At 53.1% G+C, this 17,023-nt stretch overlaps 1 protein-coding gene and 1 long non-coding RNA gene across 4 annotated transcripts in view; one reads left to right on the forward strand and one right to left on the reverse strand.

Annotated features, from left to right (window-relative positions):
• Kiaa1671 (KIAA1671 ortholog) overlaps positions 1-17,023 on the forward strand; it is a 136,562-nt gene that overhangs the window by 85,802 nt on the left and 33,737 nt on the right. The window contains exon 1 of one of the 3 annotated variants that reach the window (XM_038344879.1): positions 3,792-5,047. The exons of the other annotated variants lie outside the window; for them this stretch is intronic. Coding sequence (XP_038200807.1) covers positions 4,766-5,047 — 282 coding nt within the window. The 5' untranslated portion in view covers positions 3,792-4,765. Of the gene's footprint in view, positions 1-3,791; positions 5,048-17,023 lie in introns of those variants that run through there. 3 annotated transcript variants of the gene reach the window in all.
• LOC119824613 lies at positions 3,112-4,497 on the reverse strand. The gene is made up of 2 exons (XR_005287121.1): positions 4,134-4,497; positions 3,112-3,371 (listed from the first exon to the last, which is right to left on the reverse strand). It is a non-coding gene; the product is annotated as an uncharacterized LOC119824613 (long non-coding RNA).

Genomic DNA, 17,023 nt, shown 5'->3' on the forward strand with positions numbered 1-17,023 from the left:
AAATAAACCATGAAGGGAAAAAAAAAAAAAAGACTGAAAATATGGCTTCACTTGCTGGCCAGTTCCCGTTCAGAACCAGAAACACTCCTATTCATCCCTCTGAACCCCTCCCGGATTTCCCTCCCCCTCACTGTAGCCTTTCCTCTTTGCTCAGCAGCGTGCTTCTCGTTGGGCTCCACATCTCTATTTCTGTCCCTAGTTCTGCATCAGCCCCTGGCTCTTGGGTCACAGGCACATCTGCTGTTCCTTTTGGCATTTTCTTCCATTAAACTAGGAAATCTTGAGGGTGTATGCTTGAGCCAGATCTGGGAAGGAGCGGTGCTGCCCAGGCTTGAGGTGGCCTGTGGGGGCCCCTTTTGCTTGACTACTTCAGATTCAGACACAGGTTGAGCTGCTCCACGTCTGCTCGATGTATGTGGAATAACTAACTGTTCAGGGAGTGTTTGTTGAATGAATGAATGGCAATGAAAGGTCCCTTCTTGAGACCTGTGGGCTCTCTGTCCCACCTCACACCGTGGTTGGCACCCTCAGTCCCTTCTGGGTCCACACAGTTCCCCGTTCTGCAGATTCCTTGTGCAAGGAAGGTTTGCTTTCAGGATGCCTGCGGTGTCCCCAGAGTTTCCTGGAGAGAATAGCATTTGCAGAAGCAGCCCTCTGGGGGCACGCCTGTGCTGCCCCAGATTCAGGAGTGACGCTTTTTATAGCCCCGCTCCTGGAGCACGTGGTGCCACTGGAAGCCAGAGAGAGCAGCAGGCATCTGGCTCCCGACTGCCTTCTGCTTCTGTCTCCGAAGGAGGCTGGATGCTGGGGTCTGCTGTGTTCCCTGTGCCATGTGGCAGCTCCACCACTTAGAGCTGTGTGACACTGTGCTGGTTGTGCCACTTCTTGTCCTGCACTGTCCATCTGTGAGTGTGACAGCTAGGCAACATGGTGGTGTGTGATGATGTAATGACTTAACACCGCGGTGTCACTCGGTGTTACCAACTGGTGTTTGGCCACAGCTGGTGCTCAGGGGACAGTGATGATGGTGGCAGAGCACTCTTGGCTTGGTATGTGTATGCAGAAACAGGTAGGGATCTGTATGCTGGTGGCTAACTCTCTGGTGAAGCAGTCCATGGCCGGCCGGGCCATGGACTGGATCAGGGACAGAAGTGAGGACACAGAGGTGTCTGCTGAGCCCTGCCCCCAGTGTGGCTGGCTTAGACTGCTTGAATACAGGGAGCCTGGGTTTTGAGTTCTCCTCTGGCTGGTCATCGGAGTGAGCTCTGAGTCAGACAGTGTTCTAGTGATGGCGTAACTGGGATCATGGGCAGAAGGCCAAGTGCATCCTCTAGAAGTAGGGGCAGGAAGAGAATCAACCAACCACATCCATGACAAGCGTACGGTCAGTGGTTTCTTCTATGAAAGAAATCAGAGAGATTCAGTTACTTGTTCAGGGGCATAAGATTAAAACTAGTGACAGTTTAAAACTTGATTTAGCTAATCCAGTGTGGAGAGGCTGGGGTAAGGCTGGTGAGGCCAGGAAACAACAGAACAAGATAAATGATGTTTTAAATGAGCATATTTAAAAAAATCAAAGCAGGCCGGGCTGTGGTGGCGCACACCTTTAATCCCAGCACTCGGGAGGCAGAGGCAGGCGGATCTCTGAGTTCGAGGCCAGCCTGGTCTACAAGAGCTAGTTCCAGGACAGGTTCTAGAAACTACAGGGAAACCCTGTCTCGAAAAAAACAAAAAAAAAAAAAAATCAAAGCAAAATCCCATGAAGAAAGAGAATCAATACTGGAAAAGGTAAGGTCAGTGTGACAGAGCCCTCCTTCACCCTTAGATCCGGACACCCCGGGAGCCCCAGCCCCCAGCCCTTAGCCCCCTAGCCCATCTACCTCTCTTGGATGAGCACCTGACTTCTTGTTCCTACTTGAACACTTTGTGACAGTCGGGCAGTGGTGGCACACATCTTTGATCACAGCACCCAGGAGGCAGAGGCAGGTGGATCTCTGTGAGTTCAAGGCCAGCCTGGTCCACAGAGTGAATTCCAGGAGAGCCAGGGAAGACTCATTAGTAACATCCAGCTGTTGTGTGTTCCTCCTTCTGAGGCTATCTTACATGGTGTCCTTCTTGAACTGTGGGCAGCCACAATCTGTCCCCTTCTGCCCCTGCCTGGGGAGGCAGGGGTTTGCTGTGAATTCCTTGTGGAGGCCAGAAGCCCCGGCTGTAGGTGCAGCAGCCTTTAGGGGTGTGGAGCCAGGCACAGATAGAGGTGGGGACTGACCTCCTCTGGGATGTTTCCTCATCTACATGCAGGGATACAGGCTAGAGTGACATCTCACCTGCTGGACACATAGTCTCACCTTAGTCAGAGGCTCTACCTCTGCTGTGAGCCAACCTCTCTTCACCCCGCAGTTCCCTGTGCACTAGATCCTGGCTTACCTCGGGACCTTTTGCATGTCTTGTATTTAGGGCCAGGAGACTGAGGGCAGCTTGGCTGAGTAGCTAAGCTTTGTTTCTTCATGAGAGAGATTCTGGTCAGGAAGTTGGCCAGGGTTCTGACTATCTCCATCCAGTGGCCAGCCATGGTGCTAGCATGGAACCCTGATCTCTTCCCTGTGGGCCTTTCTATGACTCCACCTGAGCATCCAACATGTCTGCCACAGGTATGCCCCAGAGCCACCAGGAGAGCCATCCTCACTGTGCTGAGCCCCAGGGATCAGCCCTGATAGACTGTGGGAGGGGTACTTCCAGTGTAAGAATAAGTGGGAATCCCTGGGGGTCCTCTGAGAGGTAGCCCACCACACACAACCCTGTATGTGCCTCAGCTCTCTGGGCCTCAGTCACCCCTTGAAGAAGAGTTTTGAAGTCATCAGGCTTAGGAGATGTAGTGTCAATCAGTAGCCATGGTAGGTCCCTGTGACCCTCCATAATACCATGTGGCCATGTGCCTGGGCCAGGGGAGGTGCACTCAGTCTCACTACTGAATGAATGAGAGATGCTGGGCCGCAGAGGCTTGGCATGAGGAGCAGGAAGCTGGACGAAGGAGAATGTGGGATTCTAGACCTTCAGTCTGCACACGCCGTCAGAGGCCTTTGAGATAAACTTACGTTGGCAAGGCTGGCGTCTAGAGAGCAAATATTTACTCAGGACAGAGCAAGGGGTGGCGCGGAGATCGCACCAGGCAGTTGAGCTGATGTGATTTCAACCTTGAATTTGGCCTGGCATTTGAAAAGTCAATATTTTTGAGCCCTCACAGTGGGCCAGGTTTGGGTCAGATCTGCACACAACAGTGCAGAGGGGCCATTCCAAGCAAATCTTGATAACCTTCTTGCTGTGTGACCTCCGACAAGTGAATCCATCTCTCGGAGCTGGCATTTCCTCACCTGTAGAAGGGACAGAGAGGGGTATAGATCCTGACAGGAAGGTCCAGAATCCCCCTGCACTAATGCCCCTCCCTGTCCAGTCTTCACCCTCTTCTGTTTTACCACAGCCCCCCCCCCTTCCCAACCATGCTCCATCCCTTAAGGGTTAAACCCTGTGAGCTCATGTGATTCCTTGAACACATGAATCATCCCCGTGACTCCTGTGCCCAGTGTGGGGAAGGGGCAGATGCTATGCCCCCAAGTTGCCATGGTAACCCTGCCTGTACCAAAATGCAGGCACCTCAGACCCAGATCTACCCTTTTGGGGGAACTCGGGGCCAGTCCTCTGCGTCCCTGCCCTCCAGGAGAGGCAGCAGGGGCAGCTGAGAGGATAAGAGGGGAGGGGCTTGTGGAGGGAGTTTATCCTGGAGCTCAGCAAGTGTAGTCAGAAGCAGGGAGGGGAAGCAGAAGGCTACCAGGAGAGGGAGACAGATCGACAGCCAGCCACAGGTCCTCAGACTCCACCTGAAGCCCCAGAGGCACAAGCCAGATCCAGCACCCCTCCACTTCCCCAGGGCAGCCGCGCCTCCTACGCAGGCCCCCACACGCGCACACTCATTTGCACACAGCCACACGCCCAGCAGCCGCGTTTCTGCACAGTGCCGACTGCGGTGGGTAGGCAGTCTGGCACATGAAGTCCCCGAGGGACAGCGAGCGAGCGAGTTGAGACTTGGGGGGGGGGGGGAACCAAAAACGGGCCGACGCCCGCTCCCAGGCAGCCACCTCCGGAGGCCCCTCCTGCATTCTTGGTTCGCGCGCCCCTCGCCCAGACAGGGCTGATGTCATTCTGGGCTGCCGGGCCAGGGGACCCAGGCCGGGTGGCTGCCTCCCTCCGGAAGTGAGTGCGCTGCCTGCTGGCCATCAGATTCAGCTTCGGGTTAAGTCTGACTAGAGGACTGTAGATCCGCCCGGTTCAGGTGAGAAGAACCTGCCTGGGACAGGCAGTCTGTGTGGATGGCGGCTCCCAGGTGTGCGTGAGAGGTCTACCTTCGTGGAGGGAAGTGAGTTTGGGGTGCCAGCCCCCTTGCCCTGCTTCTCATAGCCACCTGCTCCTTGAATCCAGCAGCGTTGGCCCTGGCGACTAGAACTGGACGTCCTGATTGGCTGACTTGATGCTCTTGCTGGTGACCCGTTGCTGACCTGTCACTGTCCCCGTTTTTTTTTTTTGTGACCGGGGATGCTTGTTGGGCCATGTTTACTTTACTGGGGCTGACGTGCTCTGCCGGGTTTACCGGGTTTTCCGTGGAAGCCCAGAACTTCTTCCCAAGGACGGCCACCACTGACAGAGGGACCAGGACCCTGGCAGCGCTGGCCTCCTGACTGCCTCTGCCTGCCCCCTCCTCCAGGCTGGCCTCATGGATTACCTGGGTGACAAACTCTCAGTGGCCCAGTCACACATGACTCAGTGGGTGGGCACAGTGAGACGATCCTTTCAAGAGGCCCTGCATGTTGTGACAGCCACGGTGGGCACCGAGCGCAGTGGGGAGAATGCTGGCCGCACCCCATTCAAGCGCACCTCCTCCTTCCGACACCTGGCCTCTCGGAGTCGAGAATCCTTCCGTCGCTTCTCCGTTCGCAGCCAACAGAGGTTCTCATCCCTCAGAAAGAGACATCAGGACTCCGAGGCCCCCGATCTTGTAAGCTGGGGGTGTGTGTGGTTTAAAATAGCCGGGCTACCCTGGGAAGGTCCCCCTTGGACTCCTGGGAGGGGCTGACTTGCAGCAGCAGGCAGGGAAGGACTTTTTCCCTGTCAGTGAGAGTGGCCCCGGGACACTGATGGGAAGTAGAAGGCTGGGTTGGCCACCCTGGAGGTGCAACACCCCCTCCTTGTTGCTAATGGGAAATCAACTCAAGGCTTCTTGTCTGTGAGCAGGGCTGCTTGGGGACACTGCAGCCCCCACAACACATGCTCACATCTCTATTTTTAGGCAAGCTTACTTGACACCTGCTCTATCTCTCTACCCATGCCCTCCTAGGGTGACCGAGTGGTCTTGGCTGTTGTCTGTTTGCCATTGGGCAAAAGTGAGATCTTGGGTGATTTGTGAGGGGAGGAGCCTTAGGGGACAGGTGGCAGGTGGTTTGTCCTGCTGGCCTGGGGGCTCAGGCTTAATGAGAGTGGAGTGCTCAGACCCAGCTACTGGGTTCCATGCTGTCTCCTTTAAGGCCCATGAGACCTGGGAAATGGAAGCTGAGCAGGTGGCCTCAGGCAGGCCTGGGGAAGGAAGGGTGACGGTGTGGCGGTGTGGCGCGTACAGCAAGGTGAGGGAGGTCTGGCTGGGAGATAAGAGGTTTCTTGGATCTTTGATAACTTTGGAGACACTCATCACGTCACTAGCCAGGATTGAACTTAACTAGAGTGCCTTGTCTCTTCAGAGAGCTGGCCTCTGCCCTGGGCTCAGCTGACCCAGTTCTCAGGAGCGTATGAGGCCAGGCACGGGGCTCAGCTAGCTCCTTGTGTCTCCAGAACCAGTGGCCATGACGGGACCAGTGTTGGGCGAGGGAACCCTGAGCAGACCCTCCTCACAGGGAGGTTCCCCAGAGTTCACAACTGCCCCAGAGCTGCAGGGATTCAACTCGCCTCCACTGACCTGAGGCACAAAGAAACTAGGCAGGGGCTCACCCAGGCTAGAAGCCATGCAAGGAGGCTGGTCATGGACACTTCCTTGTATGGGGTCTGCACTCCGGGTCTTGAGTTCATAAGACAGAGCCCCACCCATCCTCTGAAAGGTGCTACTTGACAGAAGGAAGGAAGATAAGCTCTTTCTTTCTCTTTGTCTCAGTTTTTCCATCTTTGTTTCCTTCTGACCCTGTCCATTCCTCTGTACCCTGCTCCCCAGGATTCTCTCTGGGACACTGGCTCTGTTCCCTGCCCTCTGTCCCAATCCTTCAGGTACTGTGTAACTTTGGATACTGCCCCAAATCCCTGTGCCTGTGGAGCATGCTCATACAGTGGCAAGCCAGCCTCCCTGGTGGCCACACAAGTAAATAAGTGACTGATACAGAGTTCAGGCCCCTCACTCTCACAGAGGACCCCAGAGGTATAAAATGTGGCTGAATTAGTGTGGGCTTCCTGGTCCCTCCCACTGATGCTTGGCCTCTGCTGTGTGGCAGGCATGGCTGGTTTAACCCATTCTTAGATCTTAGTTTCCCTCTGTCCAGTGAGGGGAGCCTGCCCTTGCTCTGAGACAGAGTGAGTCACCAGCAGCCTGCTGGTGCACAGTGGGTAAGCACTTGTAAATCTGTTGGGTGCCAAGGTGTCCTACTGTGTGCTGGGGGGATCCCAGCCCACCTCCTCCCTGATGCTGACCTAGGGCAGGCCAGCGCCCTCTGCCCGCCTTCCTTCTCACCTTTGAGAAAGGGATGCTGGGTGGGCAAGGCACACTGAAACCGTGGGTGTGACACCTGGGCTTCGCACGGCTCATGTGTGTGACAACCAAGTCCTTTCTCCCAAACTGCCTTCAGAGGCTTCCAAGTGGAGAATCTGCACACACACCCCTTTCACTCAGGACTTCACTTAAATATTTGTCTTATGGGTGGGTGCTTCCTGAAGCCTCAGAGCTTGTAGGCAGGAGGGGTGGGGCTTTGGGCATTGGTCCTCCTCCTACAGTTTTTATCTCAATCATCTTCCTCAGCTCTGTTTAGCCAGAAAAGGGCCTCAGGCTGTGTTTGCAGGAGGATCTGCCACAGATTGACTGGAAATATCCCTGAGCCAGCCTTGAAGTCTTTGACTGCTAGCCGGCTTCTAGCGGTCCCAGATAAGAGAGGAGGAAAATAAAACAATACTTTGTCCAGGCCCCAGGAGGCAGGAAGGGTCACTGTGCCAGGGAAAGGAGGCTGCAAATGTTAGAGGCCCAGAGAAGTGGGGGTGGGAGGGACAGAATGGGACTTGGGGGACACAGAAGCAGAGATAGCGTCAGTCTCAGGAAGCCTGGACATGAGGAGGAAAAGCCAGAAGCGAGCGAGTGTGCGCGCTTGTGTGTGTGTGTGTGTGTGTGTGTGTGTGTGTGTGTGTGTATCTGTGATGTGTGATGTGTGTGTCTGTGATGTATGTGTATGTGGTGTGTGTGTCTGTGATGTGTGTGTGTGGTGTATCTGATGTATATGTATGGTGTGTTTGTGTGTGGGTGTGTGTATGTGGTGTGTCTGTGATGTGTGTGATGTGTTTGTGTATGCTGTATCTGTGAGTGTGTGTGGTGTGTGTGTCTGTGATGTGTGTGTGTGTGGTGTATCTGATGTATATGTATGGTGTGTTTGCGTGTGGGTGTGTGTATGTTGTGTGTCTGTGATGTGTGTGATGTGTTTGTGTATGCTGTATCTGTGATGTGTCTGTGGTGTGTGTGTCTGTGGTGTGTGTGTCTGTGATGTATGTGTGTGTGTCTGTGGTGTGCATGTGCTGTGTCTGTGATGTATATGTATGGTGTGTTTGTGTGTGGGTATATGTATGTGGTGTGTGTGTGTGATATGTGTGTGGGGGGTGATATGTTTGTGTGTGCTGTATCTGTGAAGTGTGTGTGTGTGGTCTGTGGTGGAGGGGGCTGGCTAGGAGACCTGTGCATGCTGCACACAGCTGACGTAGACCCCCAGGGGCTGACTAATGACCTTAGCCAGGTCACACCGCCCTTACTTCCTCACCCTTTCATCTGTGACCTGGATTCCCCTGTGACTTGTCTGGTGGGTGGCTTGAGCCCACCTCCTACTTTAAGAATCCCTGCTGTACACGCCACCCCTTCCTAGCTATGAGGATGACTTCTGGAACCCTCATGGGTACCAAAATCTGAGATGCTCAGGTAAGATGCACACGCAAGCTGGTGCAGTGTTTGCTGTTCTGTGGGCAGCCTTGGGTATCCTGTCAGCACCCAGCACACCGTGGACGGCATGGAGAGGGCCCCTCTGCCCACATCTCAGTGCAGAGCCAGCCCTTCCGGAGTACTTCTCCAGGGAAGCGCCCACAGGTCTGGACCCTGCCACCTTTGCTGAAGGCTCCTCTTAGCTGCGGTGGCATCCCTTCAGTTAGGACACTTCCAGGCCACCCGGATAACCCAGGGTGACCCTGCCTCGATCTGTGGAGACCTTTATTTCTGAATGAGGCTCCAAGTGTTGTGTAGGATAGACACACATGTCTCCCTGGGGCCACTGTCCTAGCCACCACAGCAGGCCCTTCCCTGTCCAGTACAGTCAACCCAGCAGCCCGAGGGCCAGGTCATCCCCCTGCCTCACCTGGCCCAGGAAGCTATGACTTCTTGCCCTGTGGTCTGACCCTGCTTCCCTTCCACCCTCAATTCTTGCTTCTGCCCTGGAGTAAACCAAGGCCCAAGGAGAATAAGTGACTGAGCCTTAGGACGTGGCTAGTCTGGGGTCCATCCTGAGAGAGGCAGGTGAGCGGGTGACAGAGAAGACCCTACTCCTCAGGGCCAGGTGCCGCCTGAGTGGTCTCTGCCCCTCAGGGCTACAGGAAACAAGCAAGCTACGGAGTGGGTGAACTCTCTCATTATTCTGGCTCTAAAAGAAGTGCAAGGGGCTCCAAGGGACAGCAGGGGACAGCAAGACCGCTAAGGAGTCATGAGGTAATATCCAGTGTAACAAGGAGACCCGAGGCAGGAGCGTTGGAAGGCCTGGCTGAGCCTGGAGTGCCAGAAGAGCCACAGAAGGCCAGGGCGACTGGAACAGGGTGGGACAGGATCACCAGGGTGACAAGGAGGAGATGGACAGGGCCTGGCCACGTAGGCTTGAGAGTGCCGGTGAGGGTGTGGGACCAGAAGTGCAGTCGTCACCGTGGGCCTCTGTGGAATGTGGATGAGAACAGAATTAGGTATTTACTTATTAAGCACCTACTGTGTTCCCAGCATGGTTATTGCATCTTCTATTGAGTGCCTTCTGTGTGCCAGGTGCAGGCACATTGCATCTCTTGAGCATCTACTCTCATGGCACTGGCATTTCTCTTGGATACTGGCCCTGCAGAGGTATCCTTTCAGCCATTTAGCCCTCCTCCCTCTCCTTCCACCCTGAGCCCCCTGCCAGGTAACCCGGCTTCCAGCTGCACCCCAGGGCTGGCATGATGTCACTCACTTGTCCATGGGCGGGCAAGACAGACAGTTTTCTACTGGCTTGGCCCCTCCCAACCTCAGGTCTCTTTTCACCCGTCCTGGCTGTAGAATGATGTCACTTGTTAGAGAACAATGGTGCTTTTGTGGATCCAGAGGGGCCCAAGGCTGGGCCCCAGAGCAGGTGCCTCTGGAGTTACACTGGGGGTAGACAAAGGACTTGGCTGCTCCCCTGAGAGCTGCTTGGCGGGCCTCTGCTGATCTCCCTGCCCCCAAAGTTGGGTGTGTTCATTTTCCATGTGGAAAACACAGGAACAAGTGAGAAAACACGGCAAAGTCCACTCTCCCTCCGCTTGGCTTCTGAGTTGCTTCCTTCCTGTCTTTTTCCCCTTTCCTCTCCCAAACAAACTCTGTTGCTTCGCCTTAAAGAAATGGACCTGTCCTCATGGGTCCTCATGGCTCTAGTGAGCACTGTTAGTGCCCAGGCACTGGGCCCTGGTCTGCGAGCCCCTTTACCTACCACCTGTCTGGACACTTGGACATCCCATTTGAGGCTGTGGGAAGGTTGCAATGGGGTGGCCTGTGTCCGAGGCCCCTGGGGCTCCCACTTCCTCCTTCAACAACTCCACAGATGTTTTATTCAGACAAAGCCTGTTGCTTCCTCTGCAGGAAGCTAGGCATATCAGGAAGGAAGTCTGGAATGTTCCTGTCTAGGGAGCCTTGTGTTTGGGCAGCATGAAGAAGCCATGGGAGTGGCTCAGTGGCTCGGTGGCTAGGTTGGTCTCAGTGCTGTGTGTGCCTTGGTCTGAAGCACACTGCCCATTCCCGTGGTGTGATCACTCCAGTGTCCTGGAGCCATGGCCACTGAACACTGGCTGGAAAACGTTCTGTTCTGTAATATTTTCACAGTACACACACACACGTAAATGATGACAAGTTGATCACAGATTTCCAGTCATGGTGTCTCACACTTTTAATCCTGCTACACAGGAGGTAGAGGCAGGAGGGTCAGGAGTTCAGGTTTATCCTTGGCTATATAATGAACTCAAGGCTAACCTGTTCTACTTGAGACCCTGCTTCAAAAAGCAAAACAAAGGTTAGGATTTTAGCAGTTGGTAGAGTGCTGGCCTACTGTGTACAATCCCTAGCACTCAGCAGTGCGAATGTGGAGATCCAGACCCGTCATCAGGACTCTTGGGGGCAGTCGGGAGGAACAGCAAAAGCAAGGGATTATCTCTCAAATAATTTAATTTAATTTAAATTTCTAATCTAATCTTTAACAATGGTACTGGTAGGTATTGAGTCTGAACTTATGTGTCTGAGCCGTTGATCCCCGGCTGGTGGCACAGCTTTGGGAGGTTGTGGGACCTTTAGGGGACATGAACTGGTTGTCAGAGTCGTGTCCCTGGGAGCAGGTGATTAAAGGTTATATGACCCAGGCTGTCTGCCTCCTGAGTGTGAAATGAGAGAGCCACTTTGGACACAGACCCTCCATGACAGTCTGAGACCATTAGCTGTGACAGGCCCTCGCTGAGGTCCCTCTCTTAGGTAACAAACACACCGTTCAGTCACCGGGCTCAGGAGCTTCCTGTCTACCTCGTGTGGGACAGCCATGCCTGCAGTGCCGGGGAACTGGGGTCTAGGCGCTGAATCCTGGTTCTGCCTCCTGCTGAAGAAGTAGGTAGCTTCCGTGGTTTCTCTGTGCCCCACTTTCCTCTCCTGTGAAGTGGGGCCCCCACCTCCCTCTCAAGCTGTGTTTGAGGTGATGTACATCGAGGTGGTACATGCTTGGCACTGTGTCCTGCATGTAGTGGGGCTTCCAGAAAGGATTGCTGCTGTCGCGGCCGTCCCTTCTGTATAGTCACAGTGTAGCCAAACACTGGCAGGCAGTGGCCGGGCAGCCCAGGGGTTCCACGCTTACCGGCTAGGTCTGTAACACCCACATCAAGGCTGAGATGAGCTTCTGTACACTCCCAGTCCCTCCCCATCCTCTGTCTTGGGGCAGTTAGCCTGAAGAAGGTCTGCCATGCCCTGAGCATCCTGTACACTCCCAGCCCCACCTCCCATCCTCTGTCTTGGGGCAGTTAGCCTGCAGAAGGTCTGCCATGCCCTGAGCATCCTGTACACTCCCAGTCCCCTCCCCATCCTCTGTCTTGGGGCAGTTAGCCTGCAGAAGGTCTGCCATGCCCTGAGAATCCTGGAACAACCTTACAGAGAGACCCACAGGGCAGGGATTAGAAACCTCTGGTCACTAATCTTCCTGCCACTAGGAAGCTGGCTCTTCCAAGGCTGGGAGAATGTGCCTGAAAGTAGGTTCCCGGGCTGCAGGTGAGACTTTACCTTGGCCAAAGCTGGATCCAACTTCTAGAGAAACCCTGAGGTAGTCACTCATCAAACTCATGTCCTCCTTGATCCGCAGGTCGTGAAACAGTTGTTGAGGTTATTTGTTAGGTACGAGCAACAGATACAAACTTCTCACTTAGACCCTCAGGACTGGTCAATGGACCCTACCCAGGATTCATTTTAGTGGATGCCTTTCTATTTTTAAAAATACTTATTTTTATTTTATATACATTGGTGTTTTGCCTGCAGTTATGTCTGTATGAGGGTGTCAGATCCCCTGGAACAGGAGTTACAGACAGTTGTAAGCTGCCATGTGGGTGCTGGGACTTGAACCCAGGTCTTCTGAAAGAACATCAGTAATCTTAACTACTGAGCCATCTTTTCAGCCCCATGAATATGTTTCTTAGCTCTTGGGTTCTTGCTTGTGAAGGAGGCTGTGCCCCCAGCCTGTACTGAACCGTCCTTTAAGAGTTAGCAGTGACCTGCTGCTTGGGCCAGTGCATTGCTTGGATCCAAAGTGCTCATCCTGTTTAACTCACGCATTCATCACGTATGTGGGAGGCACCGTATGTGGGACTCACCACACAGGAGAGCCTTAGGGGAGTGGCTCGTCCCCAGCAGCAGTCTCCTGCCCCTCTGGCCTGCCCTGGAAAGGAAGATACTGCAGCAGATGTTACAGGAATCAGAGTTGTGGAGTCTGGGCCAGGATGTGGCTCAGTGGCTTGAGTGTGCTTGTCTAGATATGCTCCAAGCCCTGAGTTCGATTCCCAGCACTGCACAAACTGGGTGTGGTGTCATGTGCCTGTCATCCCAGGGAAAGAGGAAGCTGAATAGTCAGGGTTCAGTCATTCTTGGCTAAATGAATTTGGGGCTAGCCTGGGATACCCAGAGACACTGCCTCAAAAGAAAAAAAAAAGGAGGAAAGGAAAGGAAATAAAGTTTGTGAAGAAGTATTTTTGTTTTACAAGCACTGATCTGGTGTTTCCTGCTGACTTTCTTGGTTGAGAGAAAGCAGGGTGCAGGTAGAACCAGTTAAATTGGGTTCAGGGCCTGGCTCTCCTTTTGCTCAGTTCTGTTTGGTCCTGACTTTGTTACTATGGACAGGTCTGCCTCAGTTTCCTTGAGATCCACTTAGCACAACTTGGAGGATGGCAGTGGTGCCGCTGGTGTCCCCATAGCATACAACATGAGTCCTCTTGTTCCTTTGGGGCCGCAGTGACAGGCAGACTGGACAGTTCGCACCTTCTCGGTCAGGTCGTTTTCAGCTGACCCAGTGGCTCTCCACAGAGTTAGCCCTACAGACTGCATGAGGCTGGGCTGCCATGTACCGTGTCTGTCTGTCTAAGAGGCGGAGCTGGAGGCTGAAGTGATTTAACAGGTGGGGAGACGTCCTAACTGTGGTGTCTCTGCTGACTGTGACCTGAGTGGATGACCCTTAGACCCTTGCAGTGGCCCCATGAGCTGGCGTCTTAGTAACTGTTCTCCAAGTTGTAGTACAATCCTGACCCAAGCAAACTAAGGAAGGAATTGTTTCTTCAGCCTCACAGTTGGAGGGAAGGTGCAGTCCCTTGAGGTGAGAAGCACCAAGGCAGGAGCAAGAGGCAGCTGCTCACACTCCCCCCCAGTCAGGGAGCAGAGATGGTTGCCGGTTCTTCAGTCAGTCAGGGACCTCACAGCCTGTGGAGTGCACCCCCTCAGGTGACCCAGTCTAGAAGCCCCTCACAGACACATCCAGAGAGGTGTCCCTTAGATGACTCGGGATCCTGACATGCTGACTATCACTATTGGCCGTCACAGGTGGGTAAGAATCTTGTTGGCCTCATTTTTACAGATGATTAAATCGAGGCCCAGAAAGGGTGACTCCCAGAGTTACATAGTTCTCAGTCCACCTGAGCAGGCTCCTCTGTCCCCTTCACCAGATGGTCTGGGTGGATGGAGGGTCTTGTGTGCCTTTCCTCAGAGGCTCCATGCTGCCCAGGTTCGGCAGCTCACACTGGGGCTAGATGATTCTGATCTTGGGGTGTCCTGCACGTTGCATGCTGTCTGTGATTCAGGGTCTCTGTCTACCAGATGCTGGTGGCATATCCATCTAACCTCAGGGTCTTATGTTCTCTGTAGCCTAGGCTGGCCTTGACCTCATAGTAATCCTTCTGCCTCAGCTTCCCAAGCTTTGGGACTACGGTGTGTGCCACCATACCCAGCTCTTACCCCCAATTTTGGCAGCCACAGGTTTTCCCAGACATTAGCAGGTCTGGAAGGGAAAAATGACCTCTCTGGGAACCATCGTGTGGACCTGCGGAGTCCCACGTAGGAGCTGGCAGATGAGGGTTCCAGGCCTTGCTCGGCTCTGGCTGGCCCCATAGCCTCAGTTTGCTGACCCTGAGCAAGGGCATAGCTTTTTTTTGCCATGGACTTGGGAACGGCCTGCCTTTTATTCTAAAGAACATGATTGCTATTATCAGTTGGGGTGAGTCTCTCTGGAAAAGTAATTTTCTCCACCTATAAGTAGAGCCATGATGTTCAACCTAGAACACCATCATGATAATGACATGCTGGTTCCAGAGCCCAAAGAGAGCAGGAGACTTAACCAAAAGTCACACAGCAGTGAGTGTGGCTTTTATCACTAGCCTCTTCAAGAGGCTAGTGTACCCCTCATGTCACACAGGAGGCTGACAAGCCCAACCCCAGCATTACAAATGCCGTTAACATTCTGTGAGACCTCACTTTTAGGCTTTGAGGCTTCACATGCAAACATTTGCCTTTGTGAGTGACTCCCTGGCAGCTGCCACACCTCCTACCAGCTCTCCCAGGCCTCTGTGCAGCTCCAGAACCGCAGCTGCTCCGGGTCTGGGAACCGAGTCTTCGCTTCCAGATATTTGCCTTTTACTATGGAGAGAGAACTGAGTGGATTCAGGGACCACGTTGAGGCAGCTGCCTTCTCCACCCTCAGCAGGCATCCTGGCAGGAAGAGCCAGGAAGGTTCTGGAACCTCTGGTGCTGGGTTTGAAGAATGGCCCACATGGTAATGAGTACATGGTTTTATTATCCATAAAGATTTTAAGGGAGCCCCCAAGGAGCCAGAGCAAGCACTGCTCCAGGTGGGACTTGGGCAGGAATTCTTCCTTGATAGACTGGGGCCCCCTGCATTGTCATGTCTGGCTATTTCAGCACAGCGGGCCACTGTGGAGCTCCTGCTGGGACAGCCCTGTGCTCTGCTATGTGGGGACTGAAGACGAAACACACTTGCTGCCTTGGGAAGCAGTGAGAAGCGCTGCTAAGTGGAACCATCTTGAATCCACCTTTTCCCCTGCCAGAGTGCTGTTTCTGGGGCTCATTTTCCCATCTGTAGCTGGGTGCTCGTGGGGTAGCCATTGAAGTATCTTCAGTGAGCCAGCTCAGGGTCCAATCCCCTGTTCTCCTTGTCCACGAGCTTGAGCCAGATTCTGAGCAAGCCTCAGTTTCCCCATCTGTAAAGGCAACCTTGGTTCTGAGTGGAGAGTTTGAGCTGCCAGCATGGACCCAGCGTGTATGAATGCTGAGAATCAGGTGTCACTCCCGTGGGGCTTCACCTACCCTACACCCCTCTCCCAGGCTCTTTTACCCCTCTCTCTAGGTCTTTTACAAGGCTCCCCACACACCCCTTGACAACAACACACAGGACGGGGGTCCCCTGGCATTTCAAGGCTCAACCTACTTAAAAAGTACAAATACAATACTAAATGATAGAAAGACCCATATGCTTCTGTACCAGCAGAAGTAATGTTGTAAAAATGGCTGCACTACTGAAATTGATCCACAGATTTGATGAAATACCTATCTGAATTCCAGTGTCTTGTTTCACAGATTTAAGGAAAAACAATACAGTGCAAGAATTTATCCAGAACCAGGGGAGACCACAATAGGTACAGCAATCCTTAGGAGTAAGAACATCCATGAATGGAGATTAACAGTGTCTGACCTCAAATTATTCTACAGAGCTATAGTGAGTGACAAAGGCAGCCTAGTACAGGCATAAAAACAGACAGGTAGACCAGTAGGACAGAGCACAGAATCCGGAAATGTACTGACAAAGCTATACCCACATGATTCGACAAGGAGGCAAATATATATATTGGGAAAAAAAGAGTCAGTCAATAAACTTGCTGGTGAAACTGGATATCCATCTGCAGAAGAATGAAATTACATCTGTGTTTTTTTTTTTTTTTTACATTGTACAAAAATGAATTCGAAGTGGATCAAGAGCATTGGAAATGCAGAAATGCAGGAACTTCTAGGGAAAAAAAAAAAAGCCCACAGGAACACTCTTCAAGACGTTAGGGTTGGTGAGAACTTTCTGAACAGAACATCAACAACACAGGAACCAAGTGTCAACAGATGGGACCGCCTGAGAAGAGGGTGCCTGCCCAGCGAACAGAACTACCAGCAGGGCAGACAGCCCACGGTATGGGAGAAAAGTTTCACCGGTCACGCTTCAGACAAGGAGCAAATACCCAGAATTTACAGAGTTATAGAACGTCATGCCTAGGAGATAAAACTGCCAATCAACAAATGGGCTACAGAATTAGAGAGGCAATTTTCTAAAGAAGAAGAGGGAAAGGAGGACCTACAGACAGACAGACAAATGGCCAGTAACTATTTTTCAATATCCCTAGTCATCAAGGATATTCAAATTAAAACTATTTTTGAGATACCACCTCGCCCAGTCAGGCATAAAGAAAACCCAGGTTTGAGGTGGTGCCCACTGTCCTGGGCCCAGTAGGTCCCTACTGCTTCCAACTTGGTGTCAGGTTTTCTTTCTCTGGGGCTGGGCAGCTGGCTCCAGGCTATTCATACCCAAGAGACAGTCTGATGAAGTCATCGTCCAGGCCTCTGACTGGCTGACTCTGCAGCCAGGCAGGTGAAGAACCCTTCACACCAGCCAGAGCTGATGTCACCTCAGGAAAGCAGTCAGCAAGGGGAGGGGTGGGCCCTTCCTCTCAAAGATCTGAGGTCCTGCTTTGCTTATCCTTGGGAAGGTCTGGGGAGTGGGTACCGTACCCTCTCCCTGATATCTGAGGATCAACTTGACACCCTCACCTCACATCTATGAACGTGGGTGCAGGTTTGAGTTGCAGCTCTGTGACTTCAGCAGGTTGATTTGGCCCTGTTTGCCTCCTCTTCCTCATTGAAGAGAGGGGCGGCAGGATCACATAGGGGTTCCCTAAAGGTGATGATCCAAGGTGTCTGGAA

This window comes from Arvicola amphibius, chromosome 10, assembly GCF_903992535.2.
Source record: "Arvicola amphibius chromosome 10, mArvAmp1.2, whole genome shotgun sequence".
NCBI lineage: Eukaryota > Metazoa > Chordata > Mammalia > Rodentia > Cricetidae > Arvicola > Arvicola amphibius.